The sequence below is a fragment of the Chelon labrosus genome, assembly GCF_963514085.1.
Source record: "Chelon labrosus genome assembly, chromosome: 13".
In the NCBI taxonomy this organism is placed as follows: domain Eukaryota; kingdom Metazoa; phylum Chordata; class Actinopteri; order Mugiliformes; family Mugilidae; genus Chelon; species Chelon labrosus.
The window spans coordinates 5,826,555-5,846,178 of NC_140346.1; the positions used below are offsets into that span (position 1 = coordinate 5,826,555).

The window sequence follows — 19,624 nt, forward strand, 5'->3', positions numbered from 1 at the left end:
CTTGATTAGCGAGACAACTCACATCCCCGTCGACTTCCCTCAAACTCCCGCTCTTTGCCATCTCTCTGACGATACATAATTGCAGTTTATTACCTGTCTCTTATTAAAATGAATTAGCATTTTAATGAGACTTTGCCAGATGGTGTCTTGGTATGCTACTAGAGGATGCTTTGAGGCTGCTGGTGCTGCGCATTGAATGCTGCAGACAAAATGTACTGAAAGCTGTCTTTCACTGGTATGCCAACATGCAATAATAGTACAGTAGGCAGAGGCGCATTTGTATGTGTAGGCCCGATGTGCATGTGATTAGAACATAAGTATGTGGTTAGCATGTGCTCCAACCGCTGACACATGACAAAATCAATTGCTTGCAGGCCGCAAGAGGCTGTTGGTTGTGGCTGCTGGGATCTATTCGATGGATCAGAGCTGCAAATGGAGAAAACAATTAGATACCTTTATTTCGCATGCTCAGCCTGGCTTGGAAGTGTACGTGAGTGTGCGCATGCCGGCGTTTGTGTGTTTTTTTTGCTGTTTGCACCGTGCGATCCGAGCCCAAACACGTTGGTTGCTGGGAGGTGGGTGGCACTACAACATCAATGCTAGCAGCAGGGGAGGTAATCAAAATGTTTGGTGCAATGTTTCACTCATTCATTTGAGGAGGTGTTAACTCTGGAGTGGACATTGCAATCTGATTACACAATATCGGCGTGGGTGTCAAAATGCCACGGCTTACATTTCCTTCCTAAACCGAGGCGTTTCGCTTTGAACAACGGCTTGACATTTCCTCTCTGCCTCGGCGCGGTGGAGCTGTTTTTTTTTTTTTTTTATTTCTCCGGTTTCTTTTAAGGTAAAGCAGAGCAGAAACAGCCACAGGGCAACTGAATCAAAGGCATGGTCACTGATGGGCCACATTTTCCCGTGGGAGAAATCTATAGTGATGAGATCCAGTCTATATGATGAATCTGTCAACCAGAGTCAGTTCTCATGTGTGGCCCTAATCCCCTAACCCCACAAATGAAATATAAATACTGAACCTAAACCTAACCCTGTATAAATATTTTGCTGCACATTAGGTTAAATACTAAAAATTGAGTACTGAACAGTGGATACACGTAATCAGTGTTGTTCAGTCCGCTGTTCCTTAGCAGTCAATACTAAACCAGCAGCTGCCACTACTGGTCCGGTCTGCTGCCTTTCTGTGAGTGTCTCTGTCCTGGAGCTGCATGTTTCTGATCTGTGGAGTGGCTCAGAAGTTCTCACCCATGGTCCAGACCCTCACCAATCTGCCCGCTGATCATTGCCTACAGTTACCAGTACCTAAATGTCACGCTTAATTCTCAGATTAATTGAATTTTTAGCGTGTTGCACAGACTCACACCATGTTTTGGAACCAGCGGTGATTCCTGTCACGCCAACATGGCTAGTGCGGCCGGCAATTCAGCTAGCGCTACTGCTTAGTATTTATGAACATCTGAAAGAGTTTTATATATATAAAAAAAAAAAAATCAATTCAGATTCTGCCAGGAAAACAAATCTCCCTCTTTCTGCAAATTGAGCCCACTGAGTCTTAAAAGGCAAGTTCAAACAAGGAACGAAGTAATCTAAGCATCAACAACGCATCGAAGCATCCCACCAGGTTTGGGAAAGATCTGTGAGGGAATGATGATCACAAGAAGTCATTAACAAATGGTAAGATCGTGAGCTAACAGTGCAGCATTTAAAAGTAATCTGTCAGCGATACTTTAGCAGTGAGCAGTATTTCGTTTGGGAAGTGGCAAAGACTGGGAGCCGGGGACGGATTCACAGGAGGAGGAGGAGGAGGAGGAGGAGGAGGTCCCGCTGACAAAAATAGCTGAGAGCAGCTCATTTAAAAACAAACAGAACACATGAACATGAACTATTCACTTTTAGGACTGTGAACAAAATTTAAAACGATGAACTGTGACCGGTACATTTTAATCTGTGTGAACTGATCTGTGTGAACCTGTGCAACTCTGCCTGCTGTTTTATTTCAGCAACACGGTATCACATTAGCAGTAGGGCATCAGAGTGGATGCAATAAGATTACAAACGATTTTATCTCCAACCCCACCTGGCTCATGTTTAACATTTGTAGAAATACAAATGTTACTACCTCGAATCCTCTGATGGCTTCACCATCATTAGCCTGCTTCGGATGAATACATCTTTACAGCAGGGACCAGACTGTATTTTCTCCTTGTTACTTTTCCTGCATGCGGCGTGATCTATACTGTCTTCTCTTCACAGTGTGAAACACATTTACAGTAATAACTCAGTATCACCGCCACGGGCCGCAAACACTCATCATTCTATTTTCCAGCCACAAATAGTGCTTTCACCAAAACTGAAAGTACAACCCGTATTTGCAAACACAATCTTTGCAGACGACGAATAGAAAGCAACATAAAAAAAAATAAAAATCTGGATCAGCCTCAAAAACAATTCAACACAGGAGAGACTCTCACTTTCATTATGCAGAAAATCGTCCATTTTTGAATAAAAAGAATAGAGTTGAAGGGACTAGTCAACAACACACATATTCTTGTGGAGCAGGTTCTTATATGAGTAAAAAAACAAAATGCATGCAGAGAATGAGCAGGAGAGTGGCTATGAAGGATGTAATTTGTATTCAATATTATAGAGGACACAAGAACTTGGAAAGAAAAACACATTCATGAGGAAAAAAAAACAAAAAAACAGATGCTCTACACTGTTAGACCGACTCTTTGTGATCCATCCCAATTTTTGTTATGTCTGGTGTTGTTTAGTTTTTTCCTTGACTTTTTTGTCTTTTACCTTCAGCCTCCGGGTTGCAGTTGTTGGGTATGTTAAACCTCAGATCACAAAACCTTGATCACATCAGAAGAGCCTCAGCTGGCTCACTGTGCTCAAGAGTTCTGATGCTTGATTAATCAATGCAGTGACAATATATGCAATTGTCACAGATGGTCACTAACCGTTCCTTGTTGTTCTGAAAGAGATTTGCTAATGTGAATAAAACTACATCTTTCCCTCTGTTGTGAAACTGATCTGACCAATCAAATCATTTGAGGGGACTTTATAAAGGTGGACAGATGAGCTATAGCGGCATGGCCATACGTGCCATAGTGCATCTGTTGCAAACATATTGAGAGCAAAATAACTTTAAAGGAACAGTTATCAGTGCTCCGATTGATTGTAGGACTACCCATATGCGCACAGATGTATTTTTATTTATTATTTTTTTTGGAAACATGCCCCATAATGAAATCCAAATGGATTGTTACCAGACTCATATTATGATAAGAACTGAGTCTGGCTACTCCAGGCCAGGAGAGTGGTGTGTAATAGTCAAACTGACCAACTGAATGTATGTCCACGGAGACTGTAGAAAAAGGCCACAACAGAGCGTCTGGTTTGACATCATCTCGTGATACACACACAGACACATATAATGACATCACATTCTGATCAGTGAGAGCCAGACTCTGATAACAGTATCAACCCGCTGATCCCGGCGATGTGAAGGAGGCCTGATCTAATTAGTGCTTTTAAATAGCGTTTGTCTGTAGATAGAGCCTCTGTCAATCATCTGTGCTTTATATAATATTCTGAAACTGATATTTGCAAAGTGCAACGTGATCGCAAGCAGTAAAGGTCAGTAAACAGAATTAAACACAACGTTCAGTCCCACAAGTTAACATTTGTGTTCTGTTCCGTTAGCCTGCGTCGAAACGAGATCTGTGATGTGAATTCCGAGCTATTTAATCTGACGGAGATTCAAGGTGGCGTGAAACCATTGATTATTTTGATTACGAGCGAGCTGGCTGTTTATTTCCAGCCTCCGCTAACTGGATGCCTGAACCATTGTGCTCTCCCTGGATACACAGAGGGCACCATGGAGCGGCTGACCTCAAAGCTGCCGCGCTCCAACAACCGTATCAGCCCACGTGAACAAGCCTAAACTCCTTAATGACCGATCCTGGCGGTAAACCTCACCACACATCTAAAGGAAGCTTTTTAAACACGGTGAGGGAATAAATTAATTAGACTTTTTTTTTTTTTTTTACTTATAAAGAATAACATCTGGACTAAGTAGACAGTGTGAGGGGTACACATTATGGGAAAAAAAGTTCAAAGTCTTGCTTGCCATGCTTAAATTTAGCTTGTCAGATAAAATGTGCTGCATCTTATATTCAGTTTTCTCCTTCATTAAGTTGCACTTTTCTTTCTTATGCGGCAGCACTGGCAGTTTAAAGAAGGCTTGAACACTAATTAACCAGGCACATAAAGACTGACTGGAAACAAAAAAAAAAAGATCTATAACAGCCCAGTGCTCTGTGGGATGTTGGGGGGGGGGGGGGGGGGGGATTCTCCGGCCCTCCCTCTCCCTTACTGTGGTAATGGGTTTTCTCTCCCTAGGCTGCCCAAGTACTGTACGTGTGTCATTACACATATTATTTTGCCCGAAGACACACACATACATGCTCACAAACACAAATGGAAATCTACTTATACATGTGGACTTCAAGAATATATGGTGCCTCCTTTGGAGCATGTCAGATAACTTCATTCCAACTTCTGCAGGATGGTAGTAAATAAACAAACAAACATGCACATATTTGCATGCTACATAAATGATAGCACACATGGAGATACACAGACCTCTCTCAGAGCCACTTGATGACCACATATGAAATTCTGAAGAGCCTTCCCCTCAGAAAATGTTTGACTAGACTAAGCAATATGTACCCATTAGTGACTTAAACACAAACTGCCTCCCCTGCTAGCTGTTTGATTATAATTAAATTACATTCTTCCCCAGGGAAAGTAAAATCCTCATGTCTATGTGCCATGGCACAGTGGGAGCTGGTGACACAAGACGGCGGAGGGAGAGAGACAGAGGGAATGACAGATTATAAACACATGTAATTCAAATGATGGCATTAAGGAATCTGACTGCAGGGAAAACAAACAGCAAAGAGACATTTAAATGTGCTGCAGACGACTCTGCGGCGTCATGCATATTCTACATGTGCTCAGCCTCGCCTGAGTTATTACTGTATCTTGGCCATCTTTGCCACCACCAAAAAGACATCAAATAGAAAAAATCTTGCCCCAGTTGTTATATATTCACTGTGCTCTGATCAGTGGAATCACACCGGCTATCAGTGATGCTGGGTTTATAGGCAAATGAGAGGTAAGGAGCACTCATGCTCGTCTGCAGACAGTAGCAGAGGACAATCAATGGACCTCAGATGAGAGCTCCCCCACAAGCCACCACTTCAACCTAAAGGTGTGGGTAAGAAATGACTCAGGATTCTTCATGTGGTTTGGAAAAGAAGAAAAAAAAAGAGCAGAATTTCTGTTATTAAAAAAGGTGTAGAAAGGAAGCAAGCTTTGAATGTCAAATGACAATTCAGGCAAAAAGAATAAAATAAATGCTATAAAGAAATGAAAAGACCATAAGACATTGCACATTTGCTTGAATGAAGTCTGCAGAGACTGAATAGACTTGCCATTTTTGCTTTGCTGCGCGTTTCCCAGCGAGCTCCAGTGAGTTGTGTTGTAATCTTTATTAAAACAATCCATCTTCTTTCTCTCATGGCATCATTTAAAAAAAAAACAAAAAAAACCCAACAGTTCGTAGTTGCGTAAGCTGAAACGGGACGCATTAAAAAAAACATCTAGTCTATTCTGTTTACACATTAGGGCTGCATAGAGGATGCCCGTATAGGTTGCCCTCAAAAGAATGTCAGACAATAGAATTAGTCACAATTTTTGTCTTGATTTTAGTTGAATTCCGAGCTCAGAATGAGGGGGCTCATAGCAGTTCATAGAAAGTCATTTTTTTCTGATCTTGCGCTGGAGGGAACGCTAGTATCCCATTCTCTGTGATATGCAAAGCTAGCGTCTGGATTTTGCAAAGAAAATCTTTAAACACGCTGTTTGCTGGTAGACGTATCTTCATCCCAAATCAGCACCAGTGTTGCTTACAGGCAAACTCTTCTGTTAGCTTTCAAAATGTGCACTGATACACTGTGAGCATTAACTCGACATCATCTTGCCAGCCATTGTAAGTCGCTCTCTCTTCCTTTTCTTTTTTTTTTTCTTTTTGGCACCCGTTTCTTTCGGATGGACACGGGGAAAATAAGAAACATGCAAATCCCACAACTACAAACCTCTGCCACACCGAAGAATGCTCCATGAATATCAAGCACTGATAATGAAGTCATTTGTTTGAGAGTTGCCAGGTCTCCCACCAAGGCTGGTATTCATTAGTCAGTCAGTGCCTCAGAAAAGGCAGCTTCCCTGTGACTCATGCAGAATATAATTAGAATTTCCATACATTTTACCTGTTTATGAAACGCGCCGGTGCATCTCGAAAATACCAAGCCTATATTTATTTGCTTTTTACATTTAAAGACTTTACAGTCATAGCAGTTGATGAAACAGCTGCTCCGTCACATCAGCTTTTGTAAGGAGAATTCACTTGCATGGTGCTACTTCCTGTGCTATGTGTGCTGTATTGTGTTTTGCCGTTATGCCTGCCTGTTAAAATTAACAATATCACCAAAAAAAAAAAAAAACATACTGATACATTAAATGAAAAAGACTGAAAAAAACCTCCCAACTGAATATGCCACCTCTGCTGCAAAGGAGGGCTTATGTAAACCACAGAGGAGGCAGAATGCTGTGACAAATTGCTTTCTTCTTGCCACTGCTGACCTCAAGATTCACACTTGTATGAGTATGACAGCTTTGTGTGGGTGCACCAGGACCTGTCTGTGTGAAAGACGTATCAATGATAGAGCTTACCATTGACAGTAAGAGACACCTCCTTCTCCCCTGCTCCCACGCGCGGGACCACGGCGCGGCACACGTACTTCCCGGCGTCCTCCTGTCTCACGGACTTCAGCGTCAGGAGGTTCTCGTTGCTAAGAACCTGCGGCAAAGAAGTCAAAGGTCATCGAATGCAGTGACTGCGGGGGCACCTTTGCATTTGTGATGGCAACAAGGCGGCGCTACGGGGAAAAGCCGAGGCAGCACATGGACCATTTAATACCTTAAAGGGCACCTCTTCTCAATTATTAAAATCCAATTTAGGGTCTGAGCTTGGTGGAGTAAGGCTGTGGCCTTTGATGTTGACAAAAGGAAAGGTGAAATGAGTCTGAATTTGTGGATCAAATCATGTGGGAGCAGGTCACCAAGAGGCTGGGACAATAATACCCTAAAATGTTAGGTTAGATAGACCTTTCAAGCCATAAAGCTAGAACATAAAATTACAACCCATAGTACTTTTTAGGCCATGGAAGTTCTGAAATACCAAAAAAATATAGCTTGACGCCAGGTTTAAATCAACTGCATGCCACAGTACGTGATTATATAATGTATAAAATATACTTGGTCACTGCTGTGTGAACCAATATACTCACCACTCCAGAGCCCCTTTTCATCCACACTATCGTTAGAGAGGGATTTCCCGTCCAGGCGCAATTGAACACAGCGTCAGATCCAAGGTCAACCTGCAAGGACTGAGGCTCTGCAGCCATGCGAGGACCAACTATTGAAAGAATCCATAAATAAGCATTAGCCGGCTCCGTCTCTCGAAGCTTGGTGTCAAAATATAAAAGACTCTAAACATCCATAACCTTGCATATTGGCATTGCTGGTATAATAGAAAGGCATTCAAGATTACTGAAGGGCCCACTCACAGTAAACATCAACATTGCGGCTGATGTTGGTGCTGCCGAGAGGGTTGGTAACCTCGCAGGAAACAGGCTCTGTGAAGAAGGAATGGTCCACAATAACCTCATATGTGTCTCCAGAGACCTCCTTGATTATACTTCCTCCTTTGGCCCACCTGGTGTGAGGATTAGGGTATGGCAAAAGGGGAGAAGGAGAGAAAGGAAAAGGGGAAAAGGCATTAAGACAGGTTTTCACACCTCCTTATGTCAATAGTGTTCCTTTGTGAGAATAAATCATCATTCTGGGGCAGGTTTTCTGTGCTGGCTTCAGCATATTTTTGTGGCAGCCCTCCATGCTGTGACAAGCTCCCTGGCAACTCAGAGCAGACAGCACGTTCCTCATTACGCCAGACAGAGAGTGCGGCACAGAGTGCCAGCTAAGAAAAACAAATCACAGGATGACAAATGGGTCGCTCCTCCACCTTTGAAGACATTGCTTGACACATACTGTATTAAACACAACAGCTGACAGTAATAAATTGACATGGGATCACATAAAAAACATCTGTTTGTGTTTGTGAATGATGGCTTCTGCGTCTGCGATACGGGCGCTCCCCACATGTTGCGGTGAGACTTTTACGATGTCACGGGCAGCGGCGTCTCACTCTGCGTGGTGTGGATGGCTCTCTGCTGCTGCCACAGCCAAGGCCCATTTATAAAAATGTAGCAAGGGTATCCGTAGATGTGTTGGGTCTCTTCGGAAGAATTTAGACGCCGCTGTGGGACATTCAATGCATCACATCCTCCGCAATAGATACGTGGCTGCATGCTGATGTGGCAAACGAAAACAGCGACAGCGGCGTCTCCTTTATACATTCCCGCCAGAGCCGAGAAGAGTTTTCATGGGATAGAGAACTCATTTGTTTTCCATGACTAAGCTCGCCCCATGCTTGACTGAAATGCTATCATTTAAATGAGAACAGATTACCTCATTCAATCAGTAAGTGAAGTGAAGCAGAATTCTAATTGGGCTTCATGGGATTTTTTCGCGTGCTCGTTTTTTTTAAGCAGTAGATCCTTTCAGAGCTGTGTTCTTGTGTGACAGGGATACAGCTGAGAGCTCGGCAACACCTGCGTTTCCGAAAATGTTTAAATTGGGGCATAAGGGTGCTTTTGCATCTGCCTAAACGTCTGAACGAGTAGTAGTGGCACGCGGAGAGAATACAGCCGACGTGCTTTTAAAAAGAAGACTGGCAGAATATCCTCAAAATATTAGCACAGGGAACACAAATTCATGTAGATGTCACACACTGAAAGATTAAAAGAATGTGGAAACGCATTATGTTAATGATGATGCCTGTTGATGTTCTTAGCACGCTGTCCCTGAATATGAATAACATTACAAATGTTTCAGCTGCTGTTTATGTGACTGTGATGATAAAGATGATGGTGGTGATGAATAAGTTATTAATTACGCTTGTGCCAGTTGTGGTAATCATGACGAAGACGGTGATGATTATGACCAGTAGAATCATGCTGTCCATGGCAACAGCGATGGCGATGATGATGATGATAATGGCGGGAATTAAACTGGTTTTAATACTACGTAAAGCCTGGTGATGGAGAATGTATTATGTCTGGAAACACTACATGTACCTAGTAAACTAGTCTTGTATGTGATAAACAAGACCATTAAGTGATAAAGCCCTTCCTTAACTTGATTTATACTATAGTAACCCCTCCTTTAGCTTGTTATTGTCCGCCTAACCGCCTAAGATTATCAAGTCAAGGACGGTAGAAAGAAAGAGTAAAAAGTTATTCCTACATCAACGTGCAGACTGGGTACCTGCAGACTGGGTACGTACTGTACCTACTGACAGACCTGGTGTAGTCTGCAAAGTCACCGTCAAACATCTGACACCCAATAGAGCTCATTGCCTGGTAACACAAGATCACTTGGATTGCCGTGACAAGTTTCGGCTTACACAGCTGTCTCGGGTCCTGACCAGAGACTGTGTCTGGCCTTTGAATATGCTGCAAAATAAGCTAGAAAACCTTTTTACTCCTACTGGATAATAAGGGTTGAGTCTAGAGTTAGTGCATTGGTACCCATAATCCTTGAGTAACTAATCACATTCTTTCTTTGTTCATCGTCCAAATGATTGATCAGGTATACCAGGTCAGGCATAACATTATGACCACTGACAGGAGAAGTGACCATGTTGTGACAACACAATGTTCTGCTGGGAAACTTTTGGACCTGGCATTCATGTGGATGTTACTTAGACATGTAGCACCCACCTAGACCAGACCAGGTACCCCCACCCCATAGCAATGACACTCCTTGATGGCAGCAGCCATCCCCAGCAGGATGCAGCCTGACACAGGCACACACAATAAACAGTTTAGGAACAACTAAAAAAAAAAACGTGAAGAACAGCACAAGGTGTTGACCTGGCCTCCAAGTAGTATCTGTGGGATGATCCACAGAGGCCCCTCCCCTCAACCCATAGAACCCAAAGACCCCCACTTACAACATTCTGTTGCCAGACACCACAGGACACCCTCAGAAGGCCCATGTCCATTCTCTGACGAGTCACAACTGTTTTGGAGGCACAAGGGAGACCTACACAATATTAGGAAGGTGGTCATAATGATGAGCAAATATTCTATTCTACTTAGGCCGAGCTGTTGTCCAGCTGTTCCTTTGAGGGTAGGAATGGAGATGCATTTAATGACTAAAGTGCCCCATTCCAAATTAACAGTGTCATGATTGTTATGACTGTGATGATGACAACAACAACAGCAGCGACGCAGATGACTGTGAGATCTGGACATATAAGAGTAAGTCACTGTTTCTACCTACACGTTGCCAGCTCATACTGTAGGAGTCGTAAAGGGTAAGCACAGATGTTCGGGCAGCCGGCTGCTCCCGAATGGAGGTTGCAGGCTGCCAGGTTTGGGAGCCCTTGACAGTGTTAGAGGGAGCAGAGACAGAATGTCGTCCTCCTCGGGGATGCACGGAGGCTCTGCCGGCGTGCTGGGCCTTGTCCAAGACTCATGTCTAAACATAGCCGGCCCGGGGTAACACAAACACCTGCATTCCCTTTGGGAGGTTAGAAGGACCGGTGCGAGCTTACTCAATGGCTGACTCACTTTGCACTGCTGCATCCCGTTCAGGGATTTGAATGAGACAAAAGGTGCAAATCCCGTAGTGACTCTGTGTGTGGCTATGCGTGTCTGCGCGCGCATGCACGTGTGCGCGTCCGCGGGTGTGTAAGCCAACACTGTTGCACTGATAAAAGGTCTGCCGTTAATGGAAGCAGAAGATGAAAGTAATGTGGGGGAGGGATGGAGTTTTGTATTTGCTGAATGTGATTAAGGCAATAAAGCAGTAACAATTAAATTAGGCAGGTATCTGTGCCATCAGCATCAAGACTCACAGTAAATCAGGCCCTACAGTTATTATCAGCATGGTTAAGCACAGCACGCTGCTGTGCCCTCCTTGCATATTGAAAGTGATGACTACTGTCAGTGTAATGTTAAATAGGCACGCAGGTTAGTAATAGCATGTGGTGGTTTTGACATGGACATAAATACAGATCTATTTTAATTTTTTTTATACAAGTTGGACAGGAATTACCTAAAATTTTAAGTATTTTTCAGGATTGTGACCAGCTTTAGGGTGCTATTCACTCTTAGTCGCAATTTTCTAGGCTCATTTCCAAGTTGTCAGTCTCACCTTGTTTTGTATGTTTGCAGAAACATTGCAAATTATTCTGCATGTCTGCAATTATGCTGAGACTCACCGAACTAATTGAGTTTCGGGTCTTGCGCCGAAGCTTTCGATAAAATATTACTTGCCTTCACACGGCTGCGCAAGTGTGAACGGCTACAGTTAATTTAAGCGTAGCTATTGTGAGTAGGCAGCATTAGCCATGTCCAAAGACACGGAGAAAGAACGGCGGAAAATGTATCAATTAGCAAAATTTCGCAAGAAGGAAGATATGGTGATTCTGGTGTCAGTCAAACGCAAACAAAGGAATTCAACAGCGGCAGCAACAACACAGAGAGTATGTGCGGAGGACTGGGATGTTATTTGCTGCAGGGTTGTCGCTCTGTGCATGGTCGTATTTGCAGATGAGGGACCTGATTTGCTTTGTTTGTTATTCTTTCTCCTCTCTCTGGTGGGTTCTTGTTTGGATCTGAGAAAACCCTCTGTGTCTTCGTCAGATGGTGGGTGAGTGATTGTGATGTTTGCCAGTTATCCCTCCTACCACGATAAACAGTAATGAAGATGTTCCAAGCCACACGGCATTCCCTCCCAGAGCGTGTTGATTCCCCGAGCGCCGCCTGCAACACATGCCCATTACTCTCACTTCATTCAGACTCTCAGACTTTTCGGCATCGCTTTCAACTTCACTGCAACCCTCTCACCTCCACACAAACTACCTCCTTCTTTGATTCTCCCTTTGAGCTGTGATCTGACAAAGGGCCAGGCGTCCATAGATATATATCTTGTGTCCATTTTTAGGTTTTAACTAAGATTTACTGAGCCAGTGTGGTAATCAGTGCGCGTCTATAGGCAGCAAAAAAAAAAGCACCATCCCTTTGACTAGTGCCCCCAACTATCTTGGGTCTGTCTCAAGTCTCCGCTGAATTGTAGGATGGCAAAGTGGTGCAGTGCACATTGGGAATAGATGGCTCTCTTGGGAATGGAAAAGAGGCCATCCGTCTGAGAACTACTCTGTCCTTGTGCAGTATCTGATCTGGGGTAGACAGAGTGTATTAGCACTGAATAATGGCCCCACACTGCTTGACCAGCTTCCTGCTCTCTTCTGTGATATTGCTCTCCAGAGGGAGAATTTGTGGGGGCCTCTCCCCAGCCGAAGCCTCTCAGGCAAGCATTATGCGGCCCGAAAACCTCCAGAATGCCGGTGGTGCACGGGAGACCTGAAGTGCTTGTATAAACTGCAGATACATCTAAATGGGAGACTGTGAATCTGTGGAACTGGCAGAGAGTGCAACCTTGTAGCGTAAGTTATTAGTCTGACTATATTATTTTAATCCTACGAACTGTGTCAATAACAGAGAGCACGGACTCTGTGACAGACAGAAGAGTAAGGAAAAACTAAAATGGAGAATCGGAATGAGGTGATTTTGGTCTTTTTTTTTTTTAGCTACAACCTCCGACCATTTCTCATTCTGTAGTTTGTCAAGCTAAAAGAAAAAGCCATCTCAACTGGCATTGGATTTTAGCTCTTGATACCCCGGGGAGAAGTCTACCATTGATCCAGTCTCATAACAATAGAGGTGAAATCCCTTTGCAGGTGAAATAGACGTTCTGCCTCGGCTGTGCACCTATACAATCAAATACAAACCTTGTTTTCCACAGTATCACGGCCCTACCTCCCCCCCTTTTCTTTTCTTTTTCTTTTTTTTTTTTTCCAAAAGGGCAGGATCCATCAAAAAAGCAACATCTCTGTTTTGCCACCTGTGAGTGTGTTGTACATCCATTTCATTTCCCAGTACCATTACGAGATTCACAGCCAGCCAATTCCCTTTGCTATCGATTTCACTCCATTTATTTTTTCGAGGGGTTTTAAAAACCTCCCACACGGAAAAACCATCTCTTGACAAATCACTTTGGTGTTACACGTCTGGATGGCCCTGCAAGACTTTGCGGGGATAATTAACGTCCATTTTTACAGACATGAAACAAAAACAAAATAAAACCCAAAAACGGATTCTAGCAACTGATAATATACCAATGAAGTTTAATGAACGGAAGGAACTGGATGGGCAAATTTGCGGTGCCTTTGAAAAACTTCCATTTATTTTGTTGTCTTTTCATTTTTCTGTTTTTGGTTATAACTCCATATGATTCGTGGCAGATCATGTGCAGTCTTTTTAAATACAAAGCCAGTTTCCATGAACAGCACTTGTTGGATTATTCTGAAGTAGGCAGTTCATCAAACATTACAGTGTGCTTGTGCAAATACGGTAAACAACAAACATATTGCAATTATACTGAGGTTTGGTAGCTGTATTACTTGAAAAAGAGCGCAGTGGTGAAGCGGAAGTGTGTTGGGCCCATAACCCAGAGGTCGATGGATCGAAACACTATCATTTTAGGGGGAGCTGCTCCAACTTATTATGTAGCTGAAGCATCAGGAGGGAAAATACACACATGCACTACACAAACACACACAATACACAGCCGAAATGAAGTGGAAGGGATTTTTTTTTTTTTTTGTCAACAACCTTCACATAACAGGCAAACTGAAAACATGTTCTCCAAACTGTTAAAAACTTATTGAACATGAAATAAGGAGCAGATATGTTATCAAGAGCAATCGTTAAGTCATTCAAGCGGCAGTAAAGTCTGCTGCGCCGGGCCACAGAGTCCTTGTTGTGATGATTTCCCAAACATATCTTTTCTCCAATCTGCAGTCTTTGTGCCTTTAAAAAAGGCAATAATGGTTCCAAACACGAACACACAAACACCCCCACCCCTCCCAGCACTCAGAAGCATTCCTCATGTCACTTCACGGTAGGAGTGATATGTGATAAGCCGGGCCAGGTTCTTTCAAAGAACTTTTGCATTTTGGGAAAATGCAATTTAAATTTTCCTTTATCAAGTTTGCCCCAGGCTCTGGAGGCTGTCTGTTGCCTCTTTTGTTGGTTCTGATTTGTTAACTTTGCACTCAGTTTTTTTTTTTCTTTTCATATTTTAACCTTCCTTAGAGTGAGGTTTCTTTGTTGAGTGCTCTCTTACAAGCTTCCTTTTGTAAGCTGACCACATCATATGAGCGCTTCCAACGACTGAACACACTTTGTTTTACTGATCTCTCACTATCTTTGAGATATGTAAGTCTTAAAGAAAACATAAAACATACAAATATATAATAAAAATTCATCCACCACCTTAATACAAACTATGACAGACCATTGTGGGAATCCATTTTCTACACAATCTCAGTTAAAAAAAAAAAAGAAAAAAAAAAGCTGTTATCTGAACAAATTCATCAGAAGTCATGCACGTTGCATTTCCAACTTTCCTCCAACCAACACACTGACACTGATGGACTTTTAAAGTTCAAGGGAGATGATTTGACCGCGAAGCATTCAACAAAGCCCCGCGTTGCTTTGCCGCTGCTCGTTGGAACATGACAAGGTTTCCCAAACAATTTGTCAGAGGTGTGTTTTCATTAAAAATTTTCAGCGTGACAGTGTCTCCTTTTTCTCCGTGTATTCATTTCAAAGTGTGAGCAGATACAATGGTGTCGTGGCATCATAAGGAGGTGTCTGACGATGATTAATGCTATCAATAATGAAGTGTTAAATTTGTTTTAATATCAGTAACATCAATGAGAATGGACCTCATTTTGAGCTTTTCTTTGCACATTATGTACTCCTTCATGGTGTGTGTGTGTGCGTTCTCTGTAAACATCATCTCACCTGTAGAACGTGACGGGAGGGTTGGCCTTTGCAGAGCAGTGGAATTTCACGAGGTTGCCCTCCAGGACAGGCTGAGGTTCCACCGAGAGATTGACAAGTGGGAGATCTGTAAAATCACAGAGGCACAAACACGACCAATTACAGAACTGGCAGCCTTCTCAGAGATGCTCTAGTGAACTATGGAGCCGTAGACAAATAGTTTTTGATTGTCGCTGTCTGAATAAAGCTCAGAAAGAAAAGATATTACACATTTCGTAGAAGAGACAAACCAGATGGCCTGTAAATAGTGTGGAAAACATGCAGTCTCAAAAGAACAGAATAAAAAGTCTAAATTTATTTCAAGGGACCTACATTTTCCAAATGTGTTTTGTTTTGTGACCTACAACCGGTTCTGTAGCCTTTTGTGTAGCTGTGGCGCACAAACTGTACTGTAGGTAAATTCGCAGCACTTAGAACCACGAGGTGAAAGTCTTTTTTATTCGGATTATCTTACAATAACACACTGTGGCAGTGCTTAGAGCAGTTGTGACAACTTATCACGGTTCGTGGCAGCATTTTCTCCCAAATAATAGGCAATTATTCCTGAATAATTCAACGCCCTATTTTAATATTCCTGCCGCCCACCAGGGGTCTAGGCCCAGTTGTTGAATAACACTGTATTTTACAGGTGTGGGGGGAGGAAGGGGGTGACGCGCTGCAATTTAATTCGCATATATTCACGAGCAACGTTATAAGGAGCAAATCAAAGGAAAGCTTGACTTGTTAATGAGTTGTAGTAAATGGCAATTTGCAAACAGTGAATAGTCCATAGTGCAATCGGCGGCAAGTAAAACAATGAACAACCTCAGCGATACGCTATAATTAAAACTGTTCTTACAATTACAAACACTGAGATTATGCAAATTTTCTAAACAACTTAATTTATCCCTAATTGACAAAGGTGGGATTCTTTTTGAAGATACGTCTTCATTTCCATATCAATCCACTCCCATGTGAAACAAACAGCGATTTACCTCCCAGACTGGAGAATGAATTTCAAGCAGGTAAAGCAGTTCTCTAAAAAAGATGCTGGGTGTATTTTGTTCAGAGTCTAAAACAGAGCAGGAAGAAATCAAATCATCCAGTAGTTGTTTTTTTTTTTTGATAGCAGTGGCAAACTGGTAAACCATCATGGACTTAAATCAGTCACAGAGGCAAAGAGCTGGTTCGGATTACGATGCTGGGGTAGCCATCTGTTTCAAAGGTGTCTGCTCTGTGTTCAGTAATACTAATGTACTAACCAGGAGCTGTGAATGGATGTGGATGAAGATCAGTGTGGTGAGTGCAGATATTCACACAGATTTAAAGAGGCGCACAAACACCACTGTAATGAAGCCAAATAGCTCTGTGTATAGTCGTGTATAGTGATTATGTGAGAGTGTGTATGTGTTTGCGCATGAAGTGCAGGAAAACTGATTTTTACCCTGTGGCTGTGCAGATGCTCCAGTCTGGCTCAGCTGCCACAAAACCCCCAGAGAGGGGAGACGGTCCAGGTGCCATATTCCTCGCTACTCACACACCATATTCCCCATCAGCCGACTCCATTCCCTCCCGGACAGTTGCCCCCACCCCCACCATCCGCTTTGCCACCTTCAAATCCACGAGCTCCACCTGTGCCAGTTCTCCCCAGGCCAGTAAAGAAAAACAACAGCACTGTGGATCCGGGAAGACTGAAAGCCAACCGCCAAACCTCCCCAGGTACTGAGGTGCCAATTGTGTGTGTCGGTGTGTTCGCATGTGTCGGCACATGTTTAAGGATGTTTGTGTGCATATGAAAGGGCACAAGCGCCATAATAGAATTAGGGAATGTATTCATGCCTTGAGCAACAGTGGCCGCCCAGCAGGTGTTTTTAGCAACCCAAGCGGTTAATTGCGTGGACAAAGATGTGGGCAGAGGAACCTCAGGGGCAGAATGACAGATGTGTTACTCGCGGAGGTGGCGATAACATTCAGGAAGAGTAAAGAGAGAAGCAGACATAAAAAGAAGTGAGGGAGATCTGAAGGTAGCGTATGTGCTAATAGACACGGTAATGTCGACACTAATTCACAAGCCATTTTGACTAAAAAATTTCCTATACCACTTTTTAATCATGCCAACCATTTTCTTGCTGCCAAGAGACTTCTAAAGGCACAAATGCTCATTACCGTCAGTCCGGCGACAAATTAATGTTCTCTTTAAATGATTGAACTGACCCTCCCTTAAGAAGCCCCAAGTCCCTCTCAGCAAGAGGCAATGTAATGTTGACTTCAAGTCAGATGAGCAATTTGTCGGATGGTTCCATCTTCCCAAACCACAAAAACGAAGGCAGCCATGGGAGCAACAGCTGTGAAACGTCTGTCAGCCAAGGCCCCGGGTGCGAATCGGAAGCCGCAGCTTCTTCTCTAACCTTGGACCCTTTAGATATGACAGACATCCACTTGATAAAGAAGTCATCCTGCTACTTTGATGTATAAATGGATGAGTCGCCGAGCAAGTGCATTTGAGTCATCATGCGAAGGCGCATCAGTATGCAAGACCGTTAATTCCTCATATTTGTCAAGAGAGTAGTGGCGAGGAGGAGGCGGGGGGGGGGGAGGCAGGGATGGATAGAGGAAAAGGGGAAGAGTAGGACTGATCGGCACTTCAGTCAAAACAACAGGATGAATTGGGGAGGGTGGTGTATGGTTGGCCGACAGCTTTTGATCGGTTAGTTCAAAGTGGAGACCAGATGGTGTTTTTGGAACAATCTCCCAACTTCTCTGTTTTCCCGGAGATAGTGCCAGCATAAATTGTGTTTTTTCCCTTTCTTAAAGCTCAATTTCCAATCTCTCTGGGTCACTGTAGACAGCTGTTCTCCGGTAAGACCATCCTCAAACTCCAGGAGTGTCGGAAGCCTCTGAAGGACGGGGAAGCTGTTGAAGGCAACCCGCGTGTGGCTTATAGCCTCAGCAGTACGGGCCCACTGTCATATGGCTGGCTGAGTGGAATACTTCAGGGGAGAACAGACTGACTGACAACCTGAGGTCTTACATATTGATCAGAAGCTTTTCACTCGAGTAAATTCATTCAGAATTAAATCCGAAGGCAGATGTTCTGATATTTATACTGTAGCTTAAACAAGGCGTACTACATTCCTTGTAGCGCGTATTTCATTGTAAAAATATGGCCAAGATCATTTAAGTTTTGTACTGATCCAAATAAAGGATATTATGGAGAGTTAGTTTTAGAGCATCAGCACGGTTTTTAGCATAACAGAAATGAGACATCATGTCAAACGCAGCTTAACATAGCCTATAAATTCATGAGATATTTCTGTATGGCAGCATCATGACGACATAACAATACACAGATAATACGGGGAGCCCTTTCTTGCCCATTCACCCTCATACTCCTTCCCTCTCACTTTCAAATTCGGTCTCAGATGAATTTGCCATTATCTGCTTGATTAAACAAGGAGAGCATGTAGCTGCGCAAGCTACCAAAAACAAATCCTCCCCAATTGCACATCTGCATGTTCTTTATTAATTAGTCTCAACAAATGGCATTCATTCTGGCCCCACGTGGCTCAGCTTGTTTGCAATGCAAACACACGGAGAAACTCGGCTTTGCTGGTCCCTGGTGCATTAATTCCCCGCTATGTGTTTCAAAGCGCGCTTCTACAGTATGTGGGGCAATGCTCTGCAGATATGCAAACTGGACCAGAAAAAAAAATAAATAAACGTTTGAGGAATATTTAAAATCATGTGATGAGAGTGAATGAGCGGGTATGAAACTGTGGCATCAGAATCACATTGCACTGCAGTGGTTCGCCGGGGTGCCAGGGGAGTGTGCTGTTTTAAGTCCAATGGGCGTAATGCAAGTTAAGTCATGCTGCTGGAAGGAACAGCATCAGGGGGTAGGCACCCCTCTGCTATCAAATAATTACAGTCAGCTAATGGACTGGTATGGACAACTGAAGTCAGCAGTCTATCCAGGGTTGTGAATCCCCTCTGTATGGGCTCTAAATCCCTCTCATTTTGGCAACATCACCACTGCATACTGTATTTAGATGCTAATTTGTCTGAACCCAGGTCAGATGAAGTGTGTGTGAACTTTGGTGGGGAGTGAAAATGCTGATGTGGATGTAAATCATGAACATTAAAGTGGTGATAAAAGAAAATACCGTTGTTAAATGCATTGGGTTTTAGGCCGGTTTAAGCTGCAGAGCAATGTGCCGGCTTGTATTTAGATTGCTCTCATTTGGATCGCTGTAAGGACGAAGCTGAGTGAAAAACAGCACCTCAGCACAGAGGTGAGCAGAATACCAAATGTAAGGCAGAGCAGACGGAATGAGAAGACTTTAATTACTTTTGTTGCCATTATATTATCTCACTAATACGGCCAATTAGAAAACTCTGGACGGGAAATAAATGAGACTTTTAATTTATTAATTTATATTGGGATTTATTCCCAACGA

General features: G+C 43.2%; 1 protein-coding gene across 1 annotated transcript in view; it reads right to left on the bottom strand.

Moving 5' to 3' along the window:
• kirrel3b (kirre like nephrin family adhesion molecule 3b) overlaps window positions 1-19,624 on the bottom strand; it is a 150,306-nt gene that overhangs the window by 13,578 nt on the left and 117,104 nt on the right. Inside the window, exons 6-9 of the mRNA XM_084558884.1 lie at window positions 15,150-15,255; window positions 7,716-7,864; window positions 7,437-7,564; window positions 6,820-6,946 (exon numbers count right to left, since the gene is read on the bottom strand). Of these exons, the coding sequence (XP_084415010.1) occupies window positions 6,820-6,946; window positions 7,437-7,564; window positions 7,716-7,864; window positions 15,150-15,255 (510 nt within the window). The remainder of the gene's footprint in view (window positions 1-6,819; window positions 6,947-7,436; window positions 7,565-7,715; window positions 7,865-15,149; window positions 15,256-19,624) is intronic.